General features: G+C 43.2%; 1 protein-coding gene across 1 annotated transcript in view; it reads right to left on the reverse strand.

Moving 5' to 3' along the window:
* The window catches only part of Map3k5 (mitogen-activated protein kinase kinase kinase 5), a 201429-nt gene that overhangs the window by 38677 nt on the left and 138677 nt on the right, over positions 1–24075 (reverse strand). Inside the window, exons 15-18 of the mRNA XM_032894935.1 lie at positions 12555–12688; positions 10855–10982; positions 10303–10439; positions 34–139 (exon numbers count right to left, since the gene is read on the reverse strand). Of these exons, the coding sequence (XP_032750826.1) occupies positions 34–139; positions 10303–10439; positions 10855–10982; positions 12555–12688 (505 nt within the window). The remainder of the gene's footprint in view (positions 1–33; positions 140–10302; positions 10440–10854; positions 10983–12554; positions 12689–24075) is intronic.

Consider the following 24075-nt stretch of genomic DNA (forward strand, 5'->3'; position numbering starts at 1 on the left):
ATCCCAGATGTGTATCATTAGTGGCAAACGTACCTGTAAAGGTTTCGGTGCACGGGTTTATGCCAGCAAGCCTCTTGGATGTCCCAAAGTCAGAGATCTTGAGCACGCCACTGTAGGTATTAATCAATACATTGTCACCCTGGGGAAAGAACATCCCAATCAAAACGTTATCTTTTCACGGATGCTGTTTGTGGCTGACTAGAGCCTGATCAAAGTGCCCTCAGAGCAAACAATGACATCTGTACGACCGTGTTCTCCACTAAGCAGTTTATCCCAGGACAGAGTTCTTTTCAGTACAGAGTTCTTGATATAATTTTTGTTTATATGCTATCAGTTGTTTATAATCTTCTCTTCGGGTCACAGGTTCAAACACGGCCCCGAGGGGAGAGCTCACACAGTTACAGTTAGCCTGGATCGCCTGTGGACTGGATCTATATAAATGACTTCCTTAACTTCCCGGGCCCTTTACATTCTCCTCTCTGTTGTTTCTTACTTTCCGTGGACTGCATAGGACGCTAAGCCACGGCTGACACTCCTGAAGACGTAGTCAAGAGAAAATGGCCACACAGTGGCCACAGTCATCTCTGCTCATCAGCATTCCGAATTCTTGGCTCTGGACGTATTATGCTCACCATTTATCCCTTTTGGCCATGTGATCTCTGCCCTAAAGTGAACACAGCACGGACACACACGTCCTCAGGCACGTGCCCCATCCAGTATCAGTTTGGCTATGTATGGACAGGCTCCACAAGAAAAGTCCTCTCTTTGTACAGGGGTGCACCCCAGTGTAAAAACCCTCAGCTCGCTTGCTCTAAACAGCGAAATGTCCTTCTTTTTTTCAACCTCCTGGTTCCACTGTTTGGTTCTGCACTCACCAAAAGGTGAACTCATTTTGTTTGTTTACAAAAGGAAGGACACACTTTAAGAACGTTAAGCTCTATCCGAACTTTATTATTTTTTGCTGGTGGAAAACGTAGGCGGTACCCTGCAAGATACAGGGAAAGACACAGACCTTCCTGAACGGGACTTCATTTGCCAAGGAATTAAGCCAAATAATTAACGAGTGGGACCTTATAAACTAAAAAGCTTATGCACAACTAAAGAAACAGTCAAATCGAGCTCCCTGCACCCAAATCCCATGGGGGAGAGAGGTGAACTCCCGGAAGTGAGGACAATCCTGAGATCTTAGGGGAGATGGCCATGTCTGCTCACATTGCTGGCCCAAGAGGAACCTGCTTAGTGGCCTCTGGATATAGGAATATAGGAGCAGGCAGCAGCAGGAACCTGCTGGTTTCTGCCTGCACCGGGTACTGAACTGAACTGGTCCCACAGCTCCCTGCACCAAAATGCCATGGGGGAGAGAGAGCTGGCCCCTCAGAAGTGTGGACAATCCTGAGAACTCAGAGGAGACAACTACTTTGTGCACACATTCCTGACCCAAGAGGAAACCGCCTAGTGCCCTCTGTACCCTCTGGGCACAGGGACCTAGGAGCAGTCAAGGGCAGCACCTTTTAGGTTTCTGCCTGCACCGAGAGCTGATAGTCAGTCGCCAGGAGCACCTACACACCTGAGAGCAGAGGTGAGACCAACTCTTCTACGCCAAGCAACCCGCCTGGAGCTTCAGGTCACACAAACCCAGGAGCAGCTCTCTGTTCCTAGGTCTGGCTGAAAGAAAACAGGTCTACAGGAATGCTGACACACAGGCCTACCGGTGGGTCAAGTCACTGAAAGAGACAGCAAGACAAGCTAACACCAGAGACAAACTGAGGTCAAGTGCAGGAACCTAAGCAACAGAAACCAAGACTACTTGGCATCATCAGAGCCCAATTCTCCCGGCAAAGCAAACACTGGATATCCAAACACATCAGAAAAGCAAGATTTGGATTTAAAAATCACATCTTATGATGATGATGGAGGACTTTAAGAAGGACATAAATAACTCCCTTAAAGGAATACAGGATAACACAAGTAAACAAGTAGAAGTCCTTAGAGAGGAAACACAAAAGCCCATTAAAGAATTACAGGAAAACAAGGAATTGAGAAAAAAAAAAAGGAATTGAGCAAAATCATCCAGGATTTAAAAATGGAAATAGAAACAATAAAGAAAGCACAAAACAAGACAACCCTGGAGATAGAAAACCTAGGAAAGAGATCAGGAGTCATAGATGCAAGCATTACCAACATATTAAAAAAGAAAATCTCAGGGGCAGAAGATACCATAGAAAACATCAACACAACTGTCAACAATAATGTAAAACGCAAAAAGCTCCTAGCCCAAAACATCCAGGAAATCCAGGACACAATGAGAAGATAAAGCCTAATGATAATAGGTATAGAAGAGAGTGAAGACTCCCAACTTAAAGGGCCAGTAAATACCTTTAACAAACTTATAGAAGAAAACTTCCCTGCCCTAAAGAAAGAGATGCCCATAAACATACAAGAAGCCTACAGAACTCCAAATAGACTGGACCAGAAAAGAAATTCCTCTCATCACATAATAGTCAAAACACCAAACATGCAAAACAAAGAAAGAATATTAAAAACAGTAAGGGGGAAAGGTCAAGTAACATATAAAGGCAGACCTATCGGAATTACACCAGACTTCTCACCAGAGACTATGAAAGCCAGAAGATCCTGGACAGATGTCATACAGACCCTAAGAGAACACAAATGCCAGCCCAGGTTACTGTATCCAGCAAAACTCTCAATTCACATAGATGGAGAAACCAAGATATTCCATGACAAAACCAAATTTACACAACATCTTCCTACAAATCCAGCCCTACAAAGGATAATAGATGGAAAACTCTAACACAAGGACGGAAGCTACACCCTAGAAAAAGCAAGAAAACCAAAAGCAACAAAACCAAAAGAAGAGAGAGACACAAACATAATTCTACCTCTAACAACAAAAATAACAGGAAAAAACAATCACTATTCCTTAATATCTCTTAACATCAATGGACTCAATTCACCCAATTAAAAAAAAAAAAAGACTAACACACATGATATGTAAAGAGGACCCAGCATTTTGCTGCATACAGGAAACACACCTCAGAGACAAAGACAGACACTACGTCAGCATAAAAGGCTAGAAGACAAGTTTTCAAGCAAATGGTCCAAAGAAACAAGCTGGAGTAGCCATTCTAATATGGAATAAAATCAACTTTCAAGCAAAAGTTATCAAAAAAGATAAGGAAGGACATTTATTCATCAAAGGAAAATTCCACCAAGATGAACTCTCAATCCTAAATATCCATGCTCCAACTGCAAAGGCAGCTACATTCATAAAAGAAACCTTACTAAAGCTCAAAGCACACATTGCACCTCACGCAGTAAGAGTAGGAGATTTCAACACCCCACTCTCATCAATGGACAGATCATGGAAACAGAAATTAAACAGAGACATAGAGAAACTAACAGATGTTATGAACCAAATGGACTTAACAGATCTTTATAGAACATTTCATCCTAAAACAAAAGAATGTACTTTCTTCTCAGCACCTCATGGTACCTTCTCCAAAATTGACCATATAATCGGTCACAAAACAGGCCTCAACAGATACAAGAAGATTTAAATAAATCCATACACCCTATCAGATCACCACAAACTAAGGCTGGTCTTCAATAACAACAAAAATGATAGGAAGCCCACGTATACATGGAAGTTGAACAATGCTCTACTCAATGATAACTTGATTAAGTAAGACATAAAGAAAGAAATCTAAGACATTTTAGAATTTAATGAAAATGAAGGTACAACACACCCAAACTTATGGGACACGATGAAAGCAGTGCTAAGAGGAAAATTCATAGCTCTGAGTGCCTCCAAAAAAGAAACTGGAGAGAGCATACACAAGCAGCTTGACAGCACACCTAAAAGTTCTAGAACAAAAATAAGCAAATATACCCAAGAGGAGTAGAAGGCAGGAAATAAGTAAACTCAGGACTGAAATCAACCAAGTAGAAACAAAAAGGACTATACAAAGAATCAACAAAACCAGGAGCTGGTTCTTTGACAAAATCAACAATATAGATAAACCCTTAGTCAGACTAACCAGAGGGCACAGAGACAGTATCCAAATAAAGAAAATCAGAAATGAAAAGGAAGACATAACAATAGAATCTGAGGAAATTCAAAATATTATCAGAGCCTACTACAAAAGCTTATATTCAACAAAAACTGGAAAATCTGGAGGAAATGGACAATTTTCTAGACAAATACAGTACCAAAGTTAAATCAGGATCAGATAAGCCATATAAACAGTCCCATATCTCCTAAAGAAAGAGAAGCAGTCATTAAAAGTCTCCCAACCAAAAAGAGCCCAGGTCCAGATGGGTTTAGTGCAGAATTCTATCAGACCTTCATAGAAGACCTCATACCAATACTATCCAAACTATTCCACAAAATTGAAACAGATGGAGCACTACCGAATTCCTTCTATGAAGCCACAATTACTCTCATACCTAAACCACACAAAGACCCAACAAAGAAAGAGAACTTCAGACAAATTTCCCTTATGAATATCGACGCAAAAATACTCAATAAAATTCTCACAAATGAAATACAAGAACGCATCAAAATGATTTTCCATCATGATCAGGTAGGCTTCATCCCAGGGATGCAGGGATGGTTCAACATATGGAAATCCATCAATGTAATCCACTATATAAACAAACTCAAAGTAAAACACCACATGATCATTTCATTAGATGCTGAGAAAGCATTTGACAAAATTCAACACTTCTTCATGATAAAAGTCCTGGAAAGATCAGGAATTCAAAGCCCATATCCAAACAAAGTAAAAGCAATATACATCAAACCAGTAGCTAACATCAAACTAAATGGAGAGAAACTTGAAGCAATCCCACTAAAATACAGGACTAGACAAGGCTGCCCATTCTCTCCCTACTTATTGAACATAGCACTTGGAGTCCTAACTAGAGCAATCAGACAACAAAAGGGATACAAATTGTAAAGGAAAAAGACAAAATATCACTATTTGCAGATGATATGATAGTATATTTAAGTGACCCCAAAAGTTCCACCAGAGAACTACTAAGCTTGATAAACAGCTTCAACAAAGTGGCTGGGTATAAAATTAACTCAAACAAATCAGTAGCCTTCCTCTACTCAAAGGATAAACAGGCTGAGAAAGAAATTAGGGAAATGACACCCTTCACAATAGTCCCAAATAACAAAATATTTCGGTGTGACTCTAACCAAGCAAGTGAAAGATCTGTATGACAAGAACTTAAAGTCTCTGAAGAAAGAAATTGAGGAAGATCTCAGAAGATGGAAAGACCTCCCATCCTCGTGGATTGGCAGGACTAATATAGTAAAAATGGCCATTTTGCCAAAAGCAATCTACAGATTCAATGCAATCCCCATCAAAATTCCAACTTCATAGAGAAAGAAAGAGCAATTTGCAAATTAATTTGGAAGAACAAAAAACCCAGGATGGTGAAAACTATTCTCAAGAACAAAAGAACTTCTGGGGGAGTCATCATCCCTGACTTCAAGCAGTATTACAGAGCAATAGTGATAAAAACTGTATGGTATTGGTACAGAGACAGGCAGGTAGATCAGTGGAATAGAATTGAAGACCCAGAAATGAACCCACACAACTATGGTCACTTGATCTTTAACAAAGGAGCTAAAACCATCCAATGGAAAAAAGATAGCATTTTCAGCAAATGGTGCTGGTTCAACTGGAGGTCAGCATGTAGAAGAATGCAGATCGATCCATGCTTATCACCCTGTGCAAAGCTTAAGTCCAAGTTGATCGAGAACCTCCAAATAAAACTATATACACTCAAACTAATAGAAGAAAAAGTGTGGGAGAGTCTCGATCACATGGGCACTGGGGAAAATTTCCTGAACAAAACATCAGTGGCTTATGCTCTAAGATCAAGAATTGACAAATGGGCCCTCACAAAATTGCAAAGCTTCTGTAAGGCAAAGGACACCATCATTAGGACAAAATGGCAGCCAACACATTAGGACAAGATCTTTACCAATCATATATCTGACAGAGGGCTAATATCCAAAATATACAAAGAACTCAAGAAGTTAGACTCCAGGGATTCAAATAACCCTATTAAAAATGGGGTACAGAGCTAAACAAAGAATTCTCAGCTGAGGAATATTGAATGTCTGAGAAGTACTTGAAGAAATGTTCAACATCCTTAGTCATCAGGGAAATGCAAATCAAAACAACCGTGAAATTGCACCTCACACCAGTGAGAATGGCTAAGATCAAAAACTCAGGTGACAGCAGATGCTGGTGAGGATGTGGAGAAAGAGGAACACTCCTCCATTGTTGGTGGGATTGCAAGCTCGTACAACCATTCTGGAAATCAGTCTGGAGTTTCCTCAGAAAATTGGACATTCCACTACTTGAGGACCCAGCTATACCTCTCCTGGGCATATACCTAAAAGATGCCCCAACATATAACAAAGACATGTGCTCCACTATGTTCATAGCAGCCTTATTTATAATAGCCAGAAGCTGGAAAGAACCCAGATGCCCTTCAACAGAGGAATGGATACAGAAAATGTGGTACATCTACACAATGGAGTACTACTCAGCTTTCAAAAACAATGACTTCATAAAATTCATAGGCAAATGGATTGGACTAGAAAATATCCTGAGTGAGGTAACTCAATTACAGAAAAAACACACATGGCATGCAGTCACTGATAAGTGGATATTAGCCCAAAAGCTCAAATTACCCAAGATACAACCCACAGACCACATGAAACTCAAGAAGGAAGATGACCAAAGTGGGGATGCTTCACTCCTTCTTAAAAGGGGAAACAAAAATATCCATAGGAGGTGATACGGAGGCAAAGTTTGGAGCAGAGACTGAAGGAATGGCCTGCCCCACATGTGACATACATACATACATACATACATACATACATACATACATACATACAAACATACCTACCCACCAAAATTAGACAACATGGATGAAGCTAAGAAGAGCATGCTGACAGGAACCTGATATAGCTGTCTCCTGAGAGGCACAGCCAGAACATGACAAATACAGCAGTGAACACTAGCAGCAAACCATTGAACTGAGAATGGGACCCCCCCTTGGAGGAATTAGAGAAAGGATTGAAAGAGCTGAAGGGGCTTACAATCCCATAAGAACAACAATGCCAACCAACCAGAGCTCCTAGGGACTAAACCACTACCTAAAGACTACACGTGGACAGACCCATGGCTCCAGCTGCATATGCAGCAGAGGATGGCCTTGCTGGGCACCAGTGGAAGGAGAAGTCCTTGGTCCTGCCAAGGACAGACCCCTAGTGTAGGGGAATGTCAAGGGTAGTGAGCAGGATGGGAGGGTGGCTGGGGATGGGAACACCCTTAAAGAAGAAGGACGGGGGATAGGTTGGGGGGTTTATGTCCAGGAAAGGGAATAACATTTGAAATATACATAAAAAATATCCAATAAAAAAAAAAGAAACAGACAAATCAGGAGGAAGCCAAAGATTCGGAAGGAATCTTTGCCAGCTATACATCTGATAGAGGATTAATATGCAGAATATATAAAGAACTGAAAAAATCAGAGAGTCAAAAAAATAAAAAAAGAACCCCAACGGATCAGTTCATATATGGGCTTGGGATCTGAACAGAGTTCTCCAAAGAAAAAATAAAGATGACTAAGAATTAGCTTTAAAAAAAAGTCCCTTGTCCCCAGTGATTAGGGCAATGCAAACTGAAGTAACTTTCAGATTTCATTTTACCGAAGTCAGAATGGCAAAAGTCAACAAAACAACGAACAACAAATGTTGGAGGGGTCTGGGGAAGCCCCACTCAGTGTTGGTGGGATTGAACACTGGTGTGGAGACTCCTCGGAAAGCTAAGTCGATCCCATGACACAGCTCTTTCTCTCCTCGGCGTAGGCCCAAAGGACCTGACACCCTGCCCCGCAGACACTTGTTCAGCCATGATGCTCGCTGCTCTATTCACCTAGGAAGTGAAGCAACCTAAATGTCCTTCAGATGACGCACGGATAATGGAAACTCGGTCCATATACGTCATGGAACGCCACTCAGCTGAAAAGAAGCATGAAATCATGAGCTCTTCAGATAGGTGGAAGGAACTAGAAAAGATCGCATTGAGTGAGATGACCCAAACCCAGAGAGGCAAATGCCCCATGTTCTCCCTCATCTGTGGTCCCTAGCTCCAAGCCTTCAGATATGAAAACATAAACTAGACCAACCGCAGAAACCAGGAAGGCGAAAAGGAGCTACGGAGTGTGGTGAGGGTCAATAGGGGGACATATCTGGGTGCGGTTGACTTGTAGAAGAAAGAGCAGGGGGTGTTTTTTGTTGAGGCAGGGTTTCTCAGTGTACCCTTGGCTGTCCTGGTAATTAGGGAGGTGGAGAGAGATTAATAAAGCAGGAGAGAAGGGGGTAAAATAACAGACAGAATGTTTGAAAAAGTCCTAAGGAATCACAACGATTATCTAGCTACTAGAATTACATATAAGGCACATAAGCCTATACATTCACACACACACACACACACACACACACACACACACACACACACACTATATATATATATATATATACACATACATATGTGTACACACACATATAAATTTCCCATCTGGGCTGTGATGCTCTCCCCACAAAGCCATACACTAGCTAACAGAAGCCCAAACATCAGGCATGAGAAGAACCCTTTTGAGCTGTAGGTCAGGGTTGTTGAAGAGACTCCCCATACATGGCTATTGCCACTGCTTCCAGAGGCTGACCGTAAGTCTCTGTTGATGTATATACCATATACTTTAGACACAGACATAAGGGATTCAAGCTGGTTCTGATTTTAGAGCCTCCTCCACGAGGCCAAGCTTTTGTTGTACCAGAAGATACCATGCAAGCTTCCAAGGAAAGGAAGAACCCAAACCAGCATCGCACACTATCCCTAAGAGTGCACAGTGGCAAGCACGTTTACTGGTAACCAAGAGTTCTCTAACTGGACTCAAGGCCCAGTCAACGAGAGGGAAATCGAGCACAGTGCTAGAAACCCAGCCAAGTGCAAGGGACTATGAACCATGGAGGAGAATCACCATCTACCACTTTACTAAACCATCACGACTCCTAACTCCATTCTAAACATCTACTCTTATGCCCACAGAAAAGGGTAGTTTTCATTCTCATCAAGGCAACTTCTCCTTATAACAGACAGAGATCATTAAAGAAAAGTAAACTGATCAAAATGCAGAGAACAGTGACAGTATGACACCAAGGCCCAACAACACATCTACAGCTCCTTCTCCAAAGACTCCATGATACATCTACAACACAACTCCTTCTCCAAAGACTCCATGACACATCTACAACACAGCTCTTTCATCAAAGGCTCCAGGGCCATAGCAGAAGAGAGGGCAGAAAGAGTTTAAGATCCAGAAAGTAACAGGAAGTTTGCTGTGAGGTTTCTTCTCCAAATGCCAGAGAAGTCACACCTAGAAAGTCTCACCAACATGGCTGCTTAAACAAGACCCAGACAAGGATGACACCGATAAACACATTAACATGGAAGGGGAAATCTCATGGGGCATCGACTCTAGAGAAAGAATTACAGGCCACTGAGAGCACAAGAAATAGAAATCTTCCCCAGGGAGGAGTCCCCAAATTGGTTATCCAATACCAAGAGGTCAACCTTGAAATCAAGTAACATTTTATACACTGAGCAGATTGTACTTACATATTTAGGAATATATATCTCAACAATTAAAGAAATGGAGGTCATAAGTTTGAGAGAAAGAAAGCAAGGGAGGGTCCAGGGGAAAGGCTGGAGAGAGAGAGAGAGAGAGAGAGAGAGAGAGAGAGAGAGACAGAGACAGAGAGAGAGACACAGAGAGAGAGAGAGAGAGAGAGAGAGAGAGAGAGAGAGAGAGAGAGAGAGAGAGCGCCAAGGTTGATTAGTTTTGAATTTGCTTTTTCATGAGAAGCTGATGTTTTTATTTTAGGAATTTGTATAGGAATTAATAGGCCTGGCAGTTCCTCAGGAAGAGGCCACATCCTGTTCAGCATGAGAGTACTAAAGTCCATGCTACAGAGCTCCAAGAAAACACCACGGATTGGCAGCAAAGTCTACTGGCTTCAGTGGGTGAGGAAGCTGTGCTGGAAGAAGACTCCGGCATGAGCATAACTGTGAACGGTGGACGAGAACTGTTACCACTCACTTTTCCTTATTCCCCATTCACAATGATCACTCAGAACACAACCCATCCCCAGAAAGACCCCCAAGGAGGATGAGTCGTGGCGCGTCCTACCTTTATATCCCGGTGAACTATCTGATTGTCATGAAGATATTTTAATCCTTCCAATATTTGCTTCGTATAGAAGCCAATCGTCTGCTCATTGTCTTTTAGTGGGCCCCATTTTGAACGGAGGAGAGCAGACAGACTTCCTGTACGATAAGAGAACCCATGGTTAAAACTCAGCCAAGCTCTTCAAATCATATACATGATGTGGCACTAAATTAAGCCGGAATGCACTGGCTTATCACAGTAGGTCAGAACCTACTGGTTACCTGGGCTCAAGTAAGAATGTGACACTATCCCTCTTCTGAAGGCAGTCATGATCCACAGTCTAAGTTCTAGGATGCTCGGATGCTAGCTTCAACCCAAGTCACAAGGGCTGAAACCAAAATGGTTTCGAAATGTCTGGCCTGCTGATAAGCATCAAGGTTATGTCACCTACCTAACCGTTGTCAAAGCACAGATAAGTCAAGACCTGGACTCTAACAAATTCTCGTTCCCTCTAGCTCTGCTTCGGGGCCTTAGAAACTCACACTTCTGAAAGTAAGACAGGCGGCCTCTTACCTCCTGGGACTTGCTCCATGAAGATTTTGATGAAGCCATTCTCACTGAAGGAGCCCAGATACTGGACAATGTTCTTGTGCTTCAGATGCTTGTGTAAGGCAATTTCCTCATGCAGGGGCTGAGAGTATCTGCAAGGCACGCAAACGTCAGGGCGCGAAGCATTCAGCCAGACTTCTGGAGAATTAACTTAAGCAGCGCACGCTGAAAATGCCAGCTAAACTGTGCCCACAAATAAAAAAATCAATGACCATCCAAGGCTTCTATTTTTCATAAATTCTGTGACCTTGCAGTTGCAGCTGGACAGGGGGCGGAAGATGTTGGATATTGTTCAAAGCCACTCGCTCATATCAACTCATTTCTTTTATCTAAATGTACTATTAGGGACACCCATTTTACAGACACAGGAAGTGATTAATAGATGGACGACCTCAGAGCACGAAGCTCCTGACGGACTCAAGACTTGACCTAGGAGAGTAGATACTATTCACACCACTGTCTGTGTTACCACGGCAACCTGCTCCACTGACTTCGTCGCCGTAACCACCATGCCAGGGGTGGGCAAATATTCCCAATAGCTTAACAATGCCCATCCACAACTTCCCAAAGGTTCATGAACTCCTTGGTAGGAACCACGAAACCATTCACGCTCCAATCTCTTTCAGCCCACTCGTTCAAACCCCTCACCTTCTGAATGACTTTCACCGGATCCTAAACAAAGCTCTAGGCCGAAAGGCCAAGCTGCACAACCGAGTTCAAACCCACGTGCTCAGTGTATGCAGCCGTAACAAACTACGAACGCGTTTTGTATTTCTGAACTAGCACAGCGCTTCTGATCGTTAAAGGAGGCCCTGCAAAGCGTCCCCCTTGAGAACGGCTATGGGAGTTAAGTGGCAGGCATTATGGTGTTCTCTGGAGAACGGCAGGATCGATGAGCGCTTAGGCAGGTATTGCACAGCCTGTCAAATAATAAAATTTCAACAAATCAATTTTTAGTGATTTAATTGGCTTTCCCTGGTAATTCATGACAGCATCTGGACCGAACAGACAGGAGACAGGACAGACCAGCTCAGGCTTAATGTAGTTTAAGCAGGAATGAGAAAACAACATGGTGCGAAGAACAACGGGATGGCTTCAGGTTGTATCCCTGCATGTATCAACGCTCGGAGGACCTACTTATTCTGATGGCTTAACCGGGCGGGCTCCTTAGACTGGACGCTACAAATCTTGATTTATGGAAGGCTCAGACCTTATGAATTAACAGATTAGGTGTAGGGGACACCAATTCCATTTTAGATTGATTTGTTGCAACCCAGAGTGGGCAGTTCAAATCAACATTCTTCTATTAGCTTTATTTAATAAGCTGTGTATGTTGGCGTATCAAAACTATAACTAAAGAAATCAGTAGTCCTCTCTCCTCTCTCTCTCTCTCTCTCTCTCTCTCTCTCTCTCTCACACACACACACACACACACACACACACACACACACACACGGCCATCCCCCTTCTGCTCTTTGGAAGCCGTTCTTTTCCCAGTTAAGAGTTTTGTACTAATCACTAAAGGAACAGACAAACCTGAGTTGGAATTAACAGGGTGGAGTCTCGTTTCCAAACAGCTCCAACAGTTAGACTTTATTTTCTGCCACAGGGTTAACAACCCAAGCATGTCAGAATACAGCTTTCATTAGTGAGAGTTACCATACCTGCTGTCTCTCTCTGGGATTTCCTTAATAGCAATTCTGACCTGGTTGCTCAGGTCTCGGCCTGCGTAGACTATCCCGTAAGTCCCCTTTCCTAGCACAACTCTGTCTCCATTTTCATCGTGTTCGTAGTCATACTGTGGGAGGGGACGGGGGTAAGACAGAAGAACAAAGCATTAGTTGAAAGTGACATTTAAAATACCAGGTTTTAAATTTGTTTGTTCTAGGCAGGGTCTTACGGTCTAAAAGTTGACCCAGATTTTATCATCCTCCTGACTCTACTTCTCAAGTGCTGGGGTTTCTGGTACTATAAGCAAATATTAGGTCTTTTCCCAAACATTTTCCTTATTTTAACAATGGCTTTACAAAGGAAAAAAATAAGATGGGCTTCTTAGGGAATGAAGAATAAGAAACATATATATTATTATATATTATATAATACATTGTGTGTGTATGTGTGTGTGTGCGTGCGCACACGCGCGCATGTTTATGAGCGTGTATGATGAAAACAGAAAAAGAACCACTAGTGGAAGGGTATGTGGGAAGATGAGAGACAGGGTTATCCATAAACAAAGTATAACTATCTAGATGATGAAAATACCATAACGAACGCCATCACTTTGTATGCTAATTAAAAATTAATACGCAAAATAGGAAAAGCTCCAAAAATTTTAAGAATTAAAAAGCAGACACTGTCAACACAAGGCAGGTAGCGTGTTCTCGTTTGATACCACGTAGCTTCGTAGCTAAGGTGCTCCCCCAGGAGGCTTTGAAGTGCTCCCCCCTCCCCTGTCCTGATTTTCACAGTCCACCTGGCAGGACATCTGTCTTTTCTGTCACCTCTAGCTAAGTTCCCCTGTGCTTCTAGGCTCTGGGTGCTACTGAAGCACTCCACAGCAGCCGGAACAATAAAACCGCCAACCGACAGAGCTCGAGGAAGAGCAAAGCTGGAGGTCTGAGGAGGTGACGGACAAATAAAGATTATTTATATTTTAGCCCCGGTCTAACAAGAGGAGGTGTTTTTGTGGATCAAAATGAGACAATTTATAAGGAAGAGAGAAGCACTCCCAGGAACAGCTACAGACCTGGGAGAGAAGCAAGACTCAAAAGTCCCCAACGGATCCTTAAAATAAAAAAGAGAGGAAATTTTTGATCTTTTATGTAAAAAGCAAACATTTATAGTCCTGAGTCCCCAAGGGTCAAGGATTTAGTCAGAACCGCATCAAAGACAACAGGGAACAGAGAACACTTCATAGAGGCCACCTCAGACCTGGAGGCTGCACATCAAAAGGTGTCGTGCACAAGGCGAGGAGACTCAAGCCCTGGACAGGAACTGCAGGATGGACAGGAGGGACTGAGGACAACCCTGCCCCCAACCCTGTACTCTCCAGAGCTGTCTGGAGTGCAGATCTAGAAACAGATTTGCCTCAGCGAATGATCTCTGCTATTTGCTTTGAAAAAAGAAATGGTTTCTTACACCTAAGAGCCAGAATTTAACATTAAATGCTGATGAGTCATGAGGATGGCCGTGTTCAAGGATTTTTATGTTTGTTAAGAAAATGACTTTGAAATATAGCATATCAGATTACAAATCAGGTTTTCATAGAACTTTAAAAAATGCATAAAATGGATTTTTTTTTTTTTTTTTTGAGACAAGAGTCTTGCTCTAGCTGCAGCCTCGTAATTCCCCTCCCTCTACTTCTTGACTGTTGGGATAGAATTCGGTCGGGCATGTACTGCCACGCCTGGTGAATTCTAGCAAACAAATTCAAAGAAGAAACTCTAAGGACACAGAAACTGAAGAATGTGTCCATAAAGAAATAAGCTGAGAAATCTCAAAAACAAGAGAAAATAGAACAGACTATAAATATTTGGAATGACTAAATGCAATTTCTAGAAAATGGCCCCTAAATAAGAGATAAAAATAAATTCATACATCATTACTCATGATGCAGGAACATGGTAAGACACCAAACAAGACTCCAAAGATAAGAAAGCTTATAAAAAGTAGCACCGGTCCAGGCGGATGAGAGGACTTAGGTAGCAATGGTACTCACGGTGGGAGCCCAAAGGTCCCGAGTTCAGTCCCACATGGAAGGAGAGAATGGACTCGTGAGTTGCTCTCTGATCTCCACCCCTGTGTGCTTGCATGTATCCTTGGGCACACACACTGTGCTGGCTAGTTTTATGACAGTGTGACACAAGCTGATGTCACCTAAGAGGAGGGAACCTCAATTAAGAAAATGCTTTCATCACGTCAGGCTGTAGGCAAACCGTCAAGGCATTTTCTTAATTAGTGACGGATGGGGGAGGGTCCAGCCCATTGTGGGTGGAGCCACCACTGCACTGTGGGTCCTGGGTTCTACAGGAGAGCGGGCTGGGCAAGTCCTGGGGAGCAAGCCAGTAAGCAGCACCCCTCCATGACACCTTCCTCCATGTTCCAGCTCTGATTTAGTTCTGATTCTGACTTCCTTCAGTGATTTGAAAGTGTAAGCCGAATCAACCGTTTCCCCCACAATTTGGTCATGGTGATTCATCCCAGCAATAATAACTCTAACCAAGACATATGCTTACTAAAAAAAAATGTTAGAAGGAAGTGTGGTTGTGCACTTCTCCAATCCTAAACTCGGGAGGTAAACCAGAAGTTCAGGGTCATCCTCAGAAACATAAGGGGTACTGGAGTCATTCTGTGCTACATAAGATCCTGTCTCGAATGAATGAATGAATGAATGAATGAATGAATGAATGAGAGCAAAGATAAAAAGGACAAGCCAACAACACAGGATGATAATTAGACTCCGGGGGCCCAACAGGCCATGCTGGCCTCAGCTCCAAGTTTTGAAGCCCTCATTGGGTCATATCTCTTGGAGGAAACACTCTGTTAGAGTAGGGTATGCAGGACTCCATCTTGGACTCCTCTCTCGGGACATGGGCCAAATTCGGGAAGTGCATGTCTGTTCTCTTGATGGCAACTCTGAACATCCACGTTGAGGTACCAGAGTTACATCAGAGACTCTTCCTATGTTAGGAACGATCCCTAGTGTGGAGAGGGAGGAAGGATAGCTCTTCTAACTCAGATAGATGGTCAGGGAATTCTGCTTGAGAGATGAGGAATGTGAGGGTAGGGGCGGGGCACGGGAGAAGCAGCAGGGAGCTTCGAACAATAGGCCCAGACTTGGAACGTGAAACAGGGATCTTGGAAAGATGTGGTAAACACCCAATTCCTGTGGTCTAGAATCTAGCAATCCGGGGCTGTGCTGGCTGGAATCCCACCAGCAAAGGCCTTTAACAAAGAAGCTCGACTTCGCCAACGTCCCTCTCAAAGAAACAAACCTACACACTAGACAGAGATTCACCAACACTTTCTATTGTTATAGTATTTCGAAACTTAAAAGGAAAGGAAAAAAAAAAAAAGAGTCAAGGCACCTTCCTCACCTGATCTCCAAACTCCTTGTTTCATAGTATGAAAGACACACAACCCCACCCCCACTCATATACACAGGGCCAGAGATCTCTTTTTAATGAAAATGTCAGCGGTGTGGTTTAAAGCCAGATCTTCAGAATCAAGGGCCTGTATTCATCCTACGGTGCTTTGAATGAGAATGGCTCCTACAGGCTCATGTATTCACATGCTTAGTCTCCTATGGCCTTGCTGGAGGAGGTCATGTTACCGGGTGTGGGCGTTAAGGTTTCAAAAGCCCACAGTAGGCCCAGTCTCTCTGCCTGCTGCCTGCAGATCATGATATAAATCTCTTAGCTACTGCTCTAGCCACCGTGCCTGTCTGCCTCTTGCCATGATGACTGTGGACTGTAAGCAAGGCCCCCAGTTAAATGCTTTCTGTGATAAGATTTGTCTTGGTCATGATGCCTCTTCACAGCAACAGAGCAGTGACTAAGATACCATGGTTAAAAAAAAAGAGTACTAATTTTGTTTTCAACACCAGCAGCGTAGGACAATGTCCCAGTGTATTGTCTGTACCCTCTCAACAGCCACACGCTTCTTCAAGCACAGGCCAGATAACCTTGCCCTTTCAACTCCCAATCATTCCTTCCCTTACCCACTCCATCGAATACATTGACAAACACTATGGGGTGCGCTCTGGGTAGGCTCACACTGCCAAGGTCCGTCTTCATTCTCAGTGCTAACGCCCCCGGACAAGCCTTAGAGTCCCCTTCCTTCTTGTTGCTTTCTTCTCTAGTCAGCTTTCCCTAGAAATATGACCCTCAACTTCGCAACATTCAAAACTCCAAAGTGACCATCCTGGTCACTTGAGAGCACCAACTCTGCTCTCATCTGACCCTGATGTTTTCGAGGGTCAGAGGCAGACTTTGGCACAGCATGGATATCCTTTAGGCCTCCTCTACCCATCTCCTCCCTTTTCTCCTCAGTCTCTTCCAGTGGGGATGACTCCAGATGCTGCTTTTCCCAGGCACAAAATTCCACCTCGTGCTGCAGGAATAAGAGCTTCAACCCATCATCTGTTGACTTCTCAAGACGACCTGATGTGCTCCCAGGATGCTCCGCTGCTCTCCCTTTGTTACTGTTATCAGTTTCACTAGGGACTGAAACCGAGGAGTGGTGCAGGCCAGCACGCATTCTACCAAGGAGCTACACTTTGAGCCTCTGCTCACATTTTCCACAGACCCAGTCTTGCCTATTTGTCTGCATCCTCATCCCTTATCTTAGCCTAGTAACTATTTGCTCAGTAAGTCAGAATACGGTTCAAAGTTTTAAAAGCAGGTAACAAATCATTTGGAGTCGGTTATCAGGTAGGGAGGTAGAGGCAGGAGGGTCAGAAGTTAAAGAGATGCCTTATATATAATTTGAGACCGGCTTGGGCTATGAGATCCTGTCTAGGAAAAGACAAGTTCTGCACCAGTTCAGTTTCGGTTGCCACAGGAGAACCGGTTCAGCCCAGTATAAAGCATGTATGCTGGTAGGATTAGCCAGACTTGAGTTTCCCACAGGAATCTAAGCATCCCAGGATCATTAAATGATGTGTTAGGTATAGAAGTGGACCCCTACTGAAAATGGCAGTCAGACACAAAACTCAGAAGATCTTGTAACAAAAACAGAAAGATCCAAATAAAAACCATCTCACTGGCAGCTACCCGCCTTGATGCTTTACTGCTCATTTTTCTATTACAAACTAAAGATATAAATTAAAAAGGCAATTCTGAAAGGGAGCTGAGATAGGAAGCTGGATGTTCTGTAAGGAGAGGGAATCAGCTATGTTGCAGACAGAAAACTGAGCGTAGAATGTGGCTGAGTACCCAGGAGGGCAAGGAGACGTCAGTTTACTTGGTGGCAACACTGAGCATCCATTCTAAGTGCCTAGAGTACTCATATATTAAGAGTACTATACTTTGGACGACCCTCCTATGCTAGGTGCTTAATCTAAGGATAAAGGATGTCCTGACCAGGGAAGTCTGCCTGAGAGACAGGCATGGGGCTGTGGGGACCTGAGACAAACAATAGGGGTAACCTTAGCCATTTGTTAAACAACAAACACGGGAAGAAAAAAGTGGGTGGAGAAGGAAGGGAGGTTGTTTAAAGACATCACACAGCTTATGAATCTTGTGTTCTATTTCTATGGCAATAGGTTAGCAAGTCAGGCTGTTGCTAAGGGAGACGGCAGCTGCATTTCAAAGCAATGATGGGAATACATGTAGAATCATTTTTTTTTGTTGTCTGTTCAGAAAATATAAACTGGTCCTGGGAAGAGAGCTGGCAGGGAGAATAGGAGTGACAGGGACAAACAACAGATCCCTGATCTCCCAAACAGACCTGGATTCTCCCACAGCAGATCCCTGATCTCCTACAACAGATCCCTGCATATCCCTGGCACCCTATAGCCCACCCCTCCAGTCTTGCTTATAGTATGAGCACTATCATACTATATATTTTAATTATTTGTGTTATTGTCTGTTTCTTCTTGAAACACTGGCTCTACTGGGATCTACTTCTGTTTCAGATTCTCCTGATTCTGTAGAATTGACTGTATATAGCAAGTGATCGATGTTTTCTGAATGGATTAGTTGGAATCCACTTGGTCCCGACAATGTAGATGAAGATGATTTCGACTAAAAATTTTCAAAGCAAAGAGCAGCCTTAGGGTATGGGGGTGGGGGAGGCTTTGGCTGACATAGCAAAACCTCCTTCAAAAACAGCTGCTGCAGCTTCCTCCCAAAGGGAGCATTAAGTACTCCAAGGTAGACAAGAAAGTGTATGTCCTTATGCTCTGTCCCTTGAAGTCCTAACCCTTCCAGTGGGTTGGCCTGAAGGTGCTTTTATTCTAATGCTAATACTGCTTCCTCAAGCCCTGGTTGCCCCAGAGACAGAGTCTGCTCATAGATCCAAGTGACGCTATGTAACCTTGCCCCCAAGTTGTTTCTACAAGGCAAATAAAGAGGCTGGCAGCAAACAGTTGGGCAGCAGAGACATAGGCAGGGTTTGAGATTCCCAGGCTGGAGGTCAGAAGAGTGGCAAGGGGGAGAAGAAGGTGAAGGGGGAGAAAAGAGACACCATGGTTAGGAGTCAAGAGAACATGGCCCTGAGGGCTGGCCAACTGGAGTTAAAAGCAGCTCAGATAAAACATAGTGAATAATAACTCAGGGTTACAGATAAGAAAGTAAACTCTAATAACAGAGGATAAATCCACCTAGCTCTTACGCTGTTTAAATAATAAGAGTCGTGTGTCTTTTATCGGGAAATGAGTGATCAAAGGTGGGGTAGAAATTCTACAATGATGTCCATCAGTAATTAATTCCAGCTGGCTTGAAGCCACTTCTGGGTATTTTATTCTCCTCCATTGATTAACATTAAAGTTTCACGTCCTCTCTTGTCTACTTTTCCTCTGTCAGTCAATGTGCAGGCCCCTAAGTACAGAACCTAAATTGGGAGAGGGTAAGAGATCAACAAAACGAATATACAGCGAGTGGAAGTTGATCTTACACAGCACCTCAGCAACACTGAGGGACATTTTTGTTTTCAGATACCTAACTGTCGCGTTTCAGATAGGTACAAAAATAGAAATAGGGTCTTAAAGAAAACAAGCAGTTTGTCACTCGGTCATTGCAAATCAATTCAGAGTCTCTGTTTAAAAGTGTTTGCGAGGCAGGTCAACAGACAGAGGAATGGTAAGGTCTTTCGTCACCGGGCAGGTGTCTGAGTCAAAGGAAAGTGTTCTTTCTATAGAACCTGTGCCCACTCCACCCACAAGGGGCCAACTTTCTCTTCCTGTTCACTGGGGACAATGTAGAGACAAGTCCTCAAAGCACGCTGCAGTGATGCCTCAGGCCTGTGCCAGTTAATACACAAAAGAGAGCTACAAAGACGTGTGTGTGTGTGTGTGTGTGTGTGTGTGTGTGTGTGTGTGTGTGTGTGTGTGTGTGAGAGAGAGAGAGACAGACAGACAGACAGACTGAGACACACAAAGAGACAGACAGAGAGTGAGAGACAGAGAGAGACAGAGAGTGAGACAGAGAGAGAGAGAGAGAGAGAGAGAGAGAGAGAGAGAGAGAGAGAGAGAGATGCTATGCTAGCTGTTAACAGTCCACAGCATGCTGCTGAATGACAGACAATACAGTGGGCAAAGTCGGGAGTGAAAGGGTAAAAACGGTATGGAAGCACAGAACATGAGAAACAGGAGAGGTTAAAAATAACTTAAATAGAAACATGGCACCTGAGATCTCAAAAAGCAGCAGATATGGTCCCCCAGTATGACAGCTGCCACGCTTGTCAAGTCTAGCCACTGGGAAGCATAGCACACAGGAAGGACGTGGCACCGCTGGACCACAGGGCAGAACGGGAAGGCATACAGGATCGAGAGAGTAGGACACTGGGCTTGACCCCCTCATTGTGGTTTGAACATGAAATCACCCCCACGAGCTCGTACATTTGAACACTCTGTCCCTAATTCATAGCATTGTGGAACCTTTAGTAACTTGCGGGAGGAGGCAGGTCATGGCTGCAGGCCTGGAGTTGTACCAGCCCATCATCACTTCCTGTCTACTCTCTGCCCCTTGCTCCCACGGTCATGTCTCCCTCGCCATGGTGGACTGCATTCCGTAAAACTGTACACACAAACAAGCCCTCTTTCCTTTAAGCTTCTTGTCACATCTTTGAGCACAGCAACGAGAAACACAGCTGGTGCACTCCTTCAAGGAGCTGTAAAAGCATAATAACCTAGCAGGCTCCGTGGTTAAATGTGAACTGGAGGTCTCCAACGAGGTTGAGAGGCAAGGCTGAGTGGCTGGGCCGGGGCTTCTCTCCCACTGGATTCTGGGGCTGGAGCTTGCTTGCACTCTCAAGAATGCAGTGGAGCAAGAAGTACAGGGGGGACTACAGGTAGTGAGTATTCAAACCTTCATGGCCAGCTATACTCAACTTCCTGAAGACCTCACTGTAAACCAGTACATGAAATTACCAAGAATATGGGCTCATAACCCTCCCATGAAAACGCAGCCTTGAGTCAAAGCGCACGGCCCTGAGGCAAAAGGAAGTGTTGCTGTATCAAGGAAGGAAGGTCCTCTGAGACATGACGTAGTGCTGTCTTTGAAATAACCCTGGAAAGTTCCTATGAATCGGGAAAATTATTTAAAAACTCGAAGCAGAGAGAAGACAATCGAGATCCTCTTGTTCAATTCTAAGGAACAAAATTATCTTAGACAAGGAGTATAAAAACTAAAGTTGTTTTCCTGGCAAAATTAGAACCCTTACCTTCTCCAGGGCTCTAGTCTCCAGTCAGAGATCTCAGAGGGTTAGATCTGTCTGAGCAGGAGAGGCCCAGGCATGAGTCAAGGGAGGCTGTACCCGCCATTACTGCACACCGCTCATTACTGGCACCAGAAGAATTCTAACTCCAGCTTCTAGGAAGTTTTTCAAGTGCCAGGAAATCTAGGGTTGGCTAAGAACTTGGAGCTTACGGAAACCACATTAACATTATCCGTTGAACACTGACAGCATCCTAATTGAAGAGAGAAGCATTCGGGAGCATCTCCTGGTCAGCCGTCTTTCCCAGTGTTCTCACTTTGTTGGGTGAAGGGACCCAGAGGCTTCACAAATTGGTACGTGTGTTGAAACCATCTGAGTCCCAGCTGAAGTACACACGAAATAGTTGTGTATACAAATCCCAACCATCTTTTAAAGGGAATCTCTAAGAAAATTTCTTTGTTTATAGGATAGAGGTTGGGAAGAAAAGGAACTTAGTTTGGGTTTAATCATACACAGGCTGAAGTTTGGTTTCTGTTTGCAGTCAGGAAGTGAGGCAATTCATTTTATTCCAGTAGCATGCTATATAAAATAATGTAAGTAGGAAATGCTGAGAGTAGAATCACCATCAAGATAGATATATATACACATACATATATATATGTGTGTGTATATATATATATATATATGTATGTATGTATATATCAGAAAGTTATAGACCATGTAAAATGTAAGTTAAGGTTTAACGATAGAGCTATGGCTATGAAAAACCACTGAGAGGAAGAAGCCAGGTGGGCCCCAACACCCTTCAGTCTAGAAGACTACTGTAACCATTCATAAATGCTATAACGCAGTTGGAATAGCTATAACACAGTTTCTTCACAGACTGGAAGATACTTAAGAGGAAGACCTGTAAGGTGCACACTGCATTCTTAACATTAATGTTGCTTTGTTGCAGATTCTGTTATTCAAAAACAACAAAATTAGCAACAGCTGAGGCACCAGGGCAGGTAGAGTCCAAACCCTTAAACAGAAGCTGCTTGAATTCTTGGCCAAGGCCATGAAGCCCATTGAGAATACCATAGAGATCATTCTGTGTCAGGGGGTTTAAACTATTCCAAAGGAGGACATGTAAGAAAGTTATCTACCAGAGAAGTTTGGCATTCCCAGGCTTACTGAAGAGTGCACAGGAGCGCTCTGATGAGTCAGAGCATTATCGAACATGTCTACCAGGTTTTGCGAGGTCAGCTGATTTAACAGAACCCTCTAGATGTTTCCAGGAAAAGACATTTGTATCCCCTACTTTAATTTGGTCATGTGGCTTTTGATAGACCCGCTCAGCCAGGAAGGGCCTCTCCCAACACCCACTCCAAATGCTACCACTAAACAGAGCTCTTTGCAAAGGGAGCTACTACCCTTACACAAGAGACGGAGGCCAGACAGATCAATCACAAATACTAGGAAGATAAATCTGTGCCATGCGCTGCATAGACTGAAATTAACTCCCAGTCCCCAAGTGGTGGTTCAATCACAAAACCAACCTTGTCTATCTATGGTTATCTATACCGTAGCCTGGATACAATACACACACATTTTTGTCAAAATATATGTAGTTTCTCAAAGGGGGAAAATGAGATAAAAGGTAGATGTTGATGGTGTAAAAAACAGAAAGAAAAGCAAGGAATGTGTGGATTGTGAGTGACTTTATAGATTTTCCTGCCTAAGCCTTTATGACTTTATTTTAGTGATCGTTCTCATTATTATTTTTACCCTGATGATGGATTTGTATCAAGTAAATCCAACTGAATTTAACACAAAATACAAATAGTAGGGGTCAAAAGGACACTGAAACAGGAGTTCAGAGACCTGACCCAAATATATAAAAGGACAGAACGTCAAATGCTCACAAGTATTATTGCCGACTACTCCTGTGACCGACAAGCTAACATATTGAGAATTTCTTTTTCTAAATTACATCTACCATCTTCTTTTACCTTTAAGAGGCATAGGCTTCCTCTTCAGTATAAAATTTACATAACCATTAAATAATTACAGAATCTAACTATTAGGTGATGACAGTAATGATTAGTTAGTATATTTAATTTTTTTTCCTTCAACTGTTATGTCTACTGAGTAACAGTTGAATTTTTTTTAATTTTTTTATTTAGTTCAGTGAATGGGATGAAATTACCAAAACAATCTAAAGCGTACATATACCGATCGTGAGTGTTAGTTTATAGCTTTTTTTCAGTTTCACCTTAATATTAGCATGTCAATTTCAAAATGGCGGCAGTGCCGCACACCTGTAATCCCAGCACTTAGGAGGCAGAGGCAAGGGGATCTAGAACTCAGGGCAGCCTTGACTACACAGTGAGTTCAAGGCCAAACTCATAGGGAAGGCCAGACAGATTTTATCACCTGGAATTTTCACTGAGTTTTTTGTTCAACATTGCCAAGGGGAGACTAGGGGGTAAAAAAGGACACTGTGGCCCACACCTTGAGGTCAGTGAACACCTCCATAGACATGGTGTAGTCAGTCACTGTTGGGTAATTTAAAATATGGCAGCTCAGTTCCTCTGAGGGCAGCGGTTCTCAACCCTCCTACTGCCCCGACCCTTTATATAGTCCCTCATGTCATCGAGATCCCCAACCATAAAGTTATTTTCACTGCTACTTTATAACTGTTAGGAACCATAATGTAAAATACCCGTGTTTTCTAATGATCTCAGGAGACCCCTGTGTAAGGGGTCATTCAACCCCAAAGGGCTCACAACCCACAGGTTGAGAACCATTTCTCTGGAGAGGACAAGA

The sequence above is a fragment of the Rattus rattus genome, chromosome 2, assembly GCF_011064425.1.
Source record: "Rattus rattus isolate New Zealand chromosome 2, Rrattus_CSIRO_v1, whole genome shotgun sequence".
In the NCBI taxonomy this organism is placed as follows: Eukaryota; Metazoa; Chordata; class Mammalia; order Rodentia; family Muridae; genus Rattus; species Rattus rattus.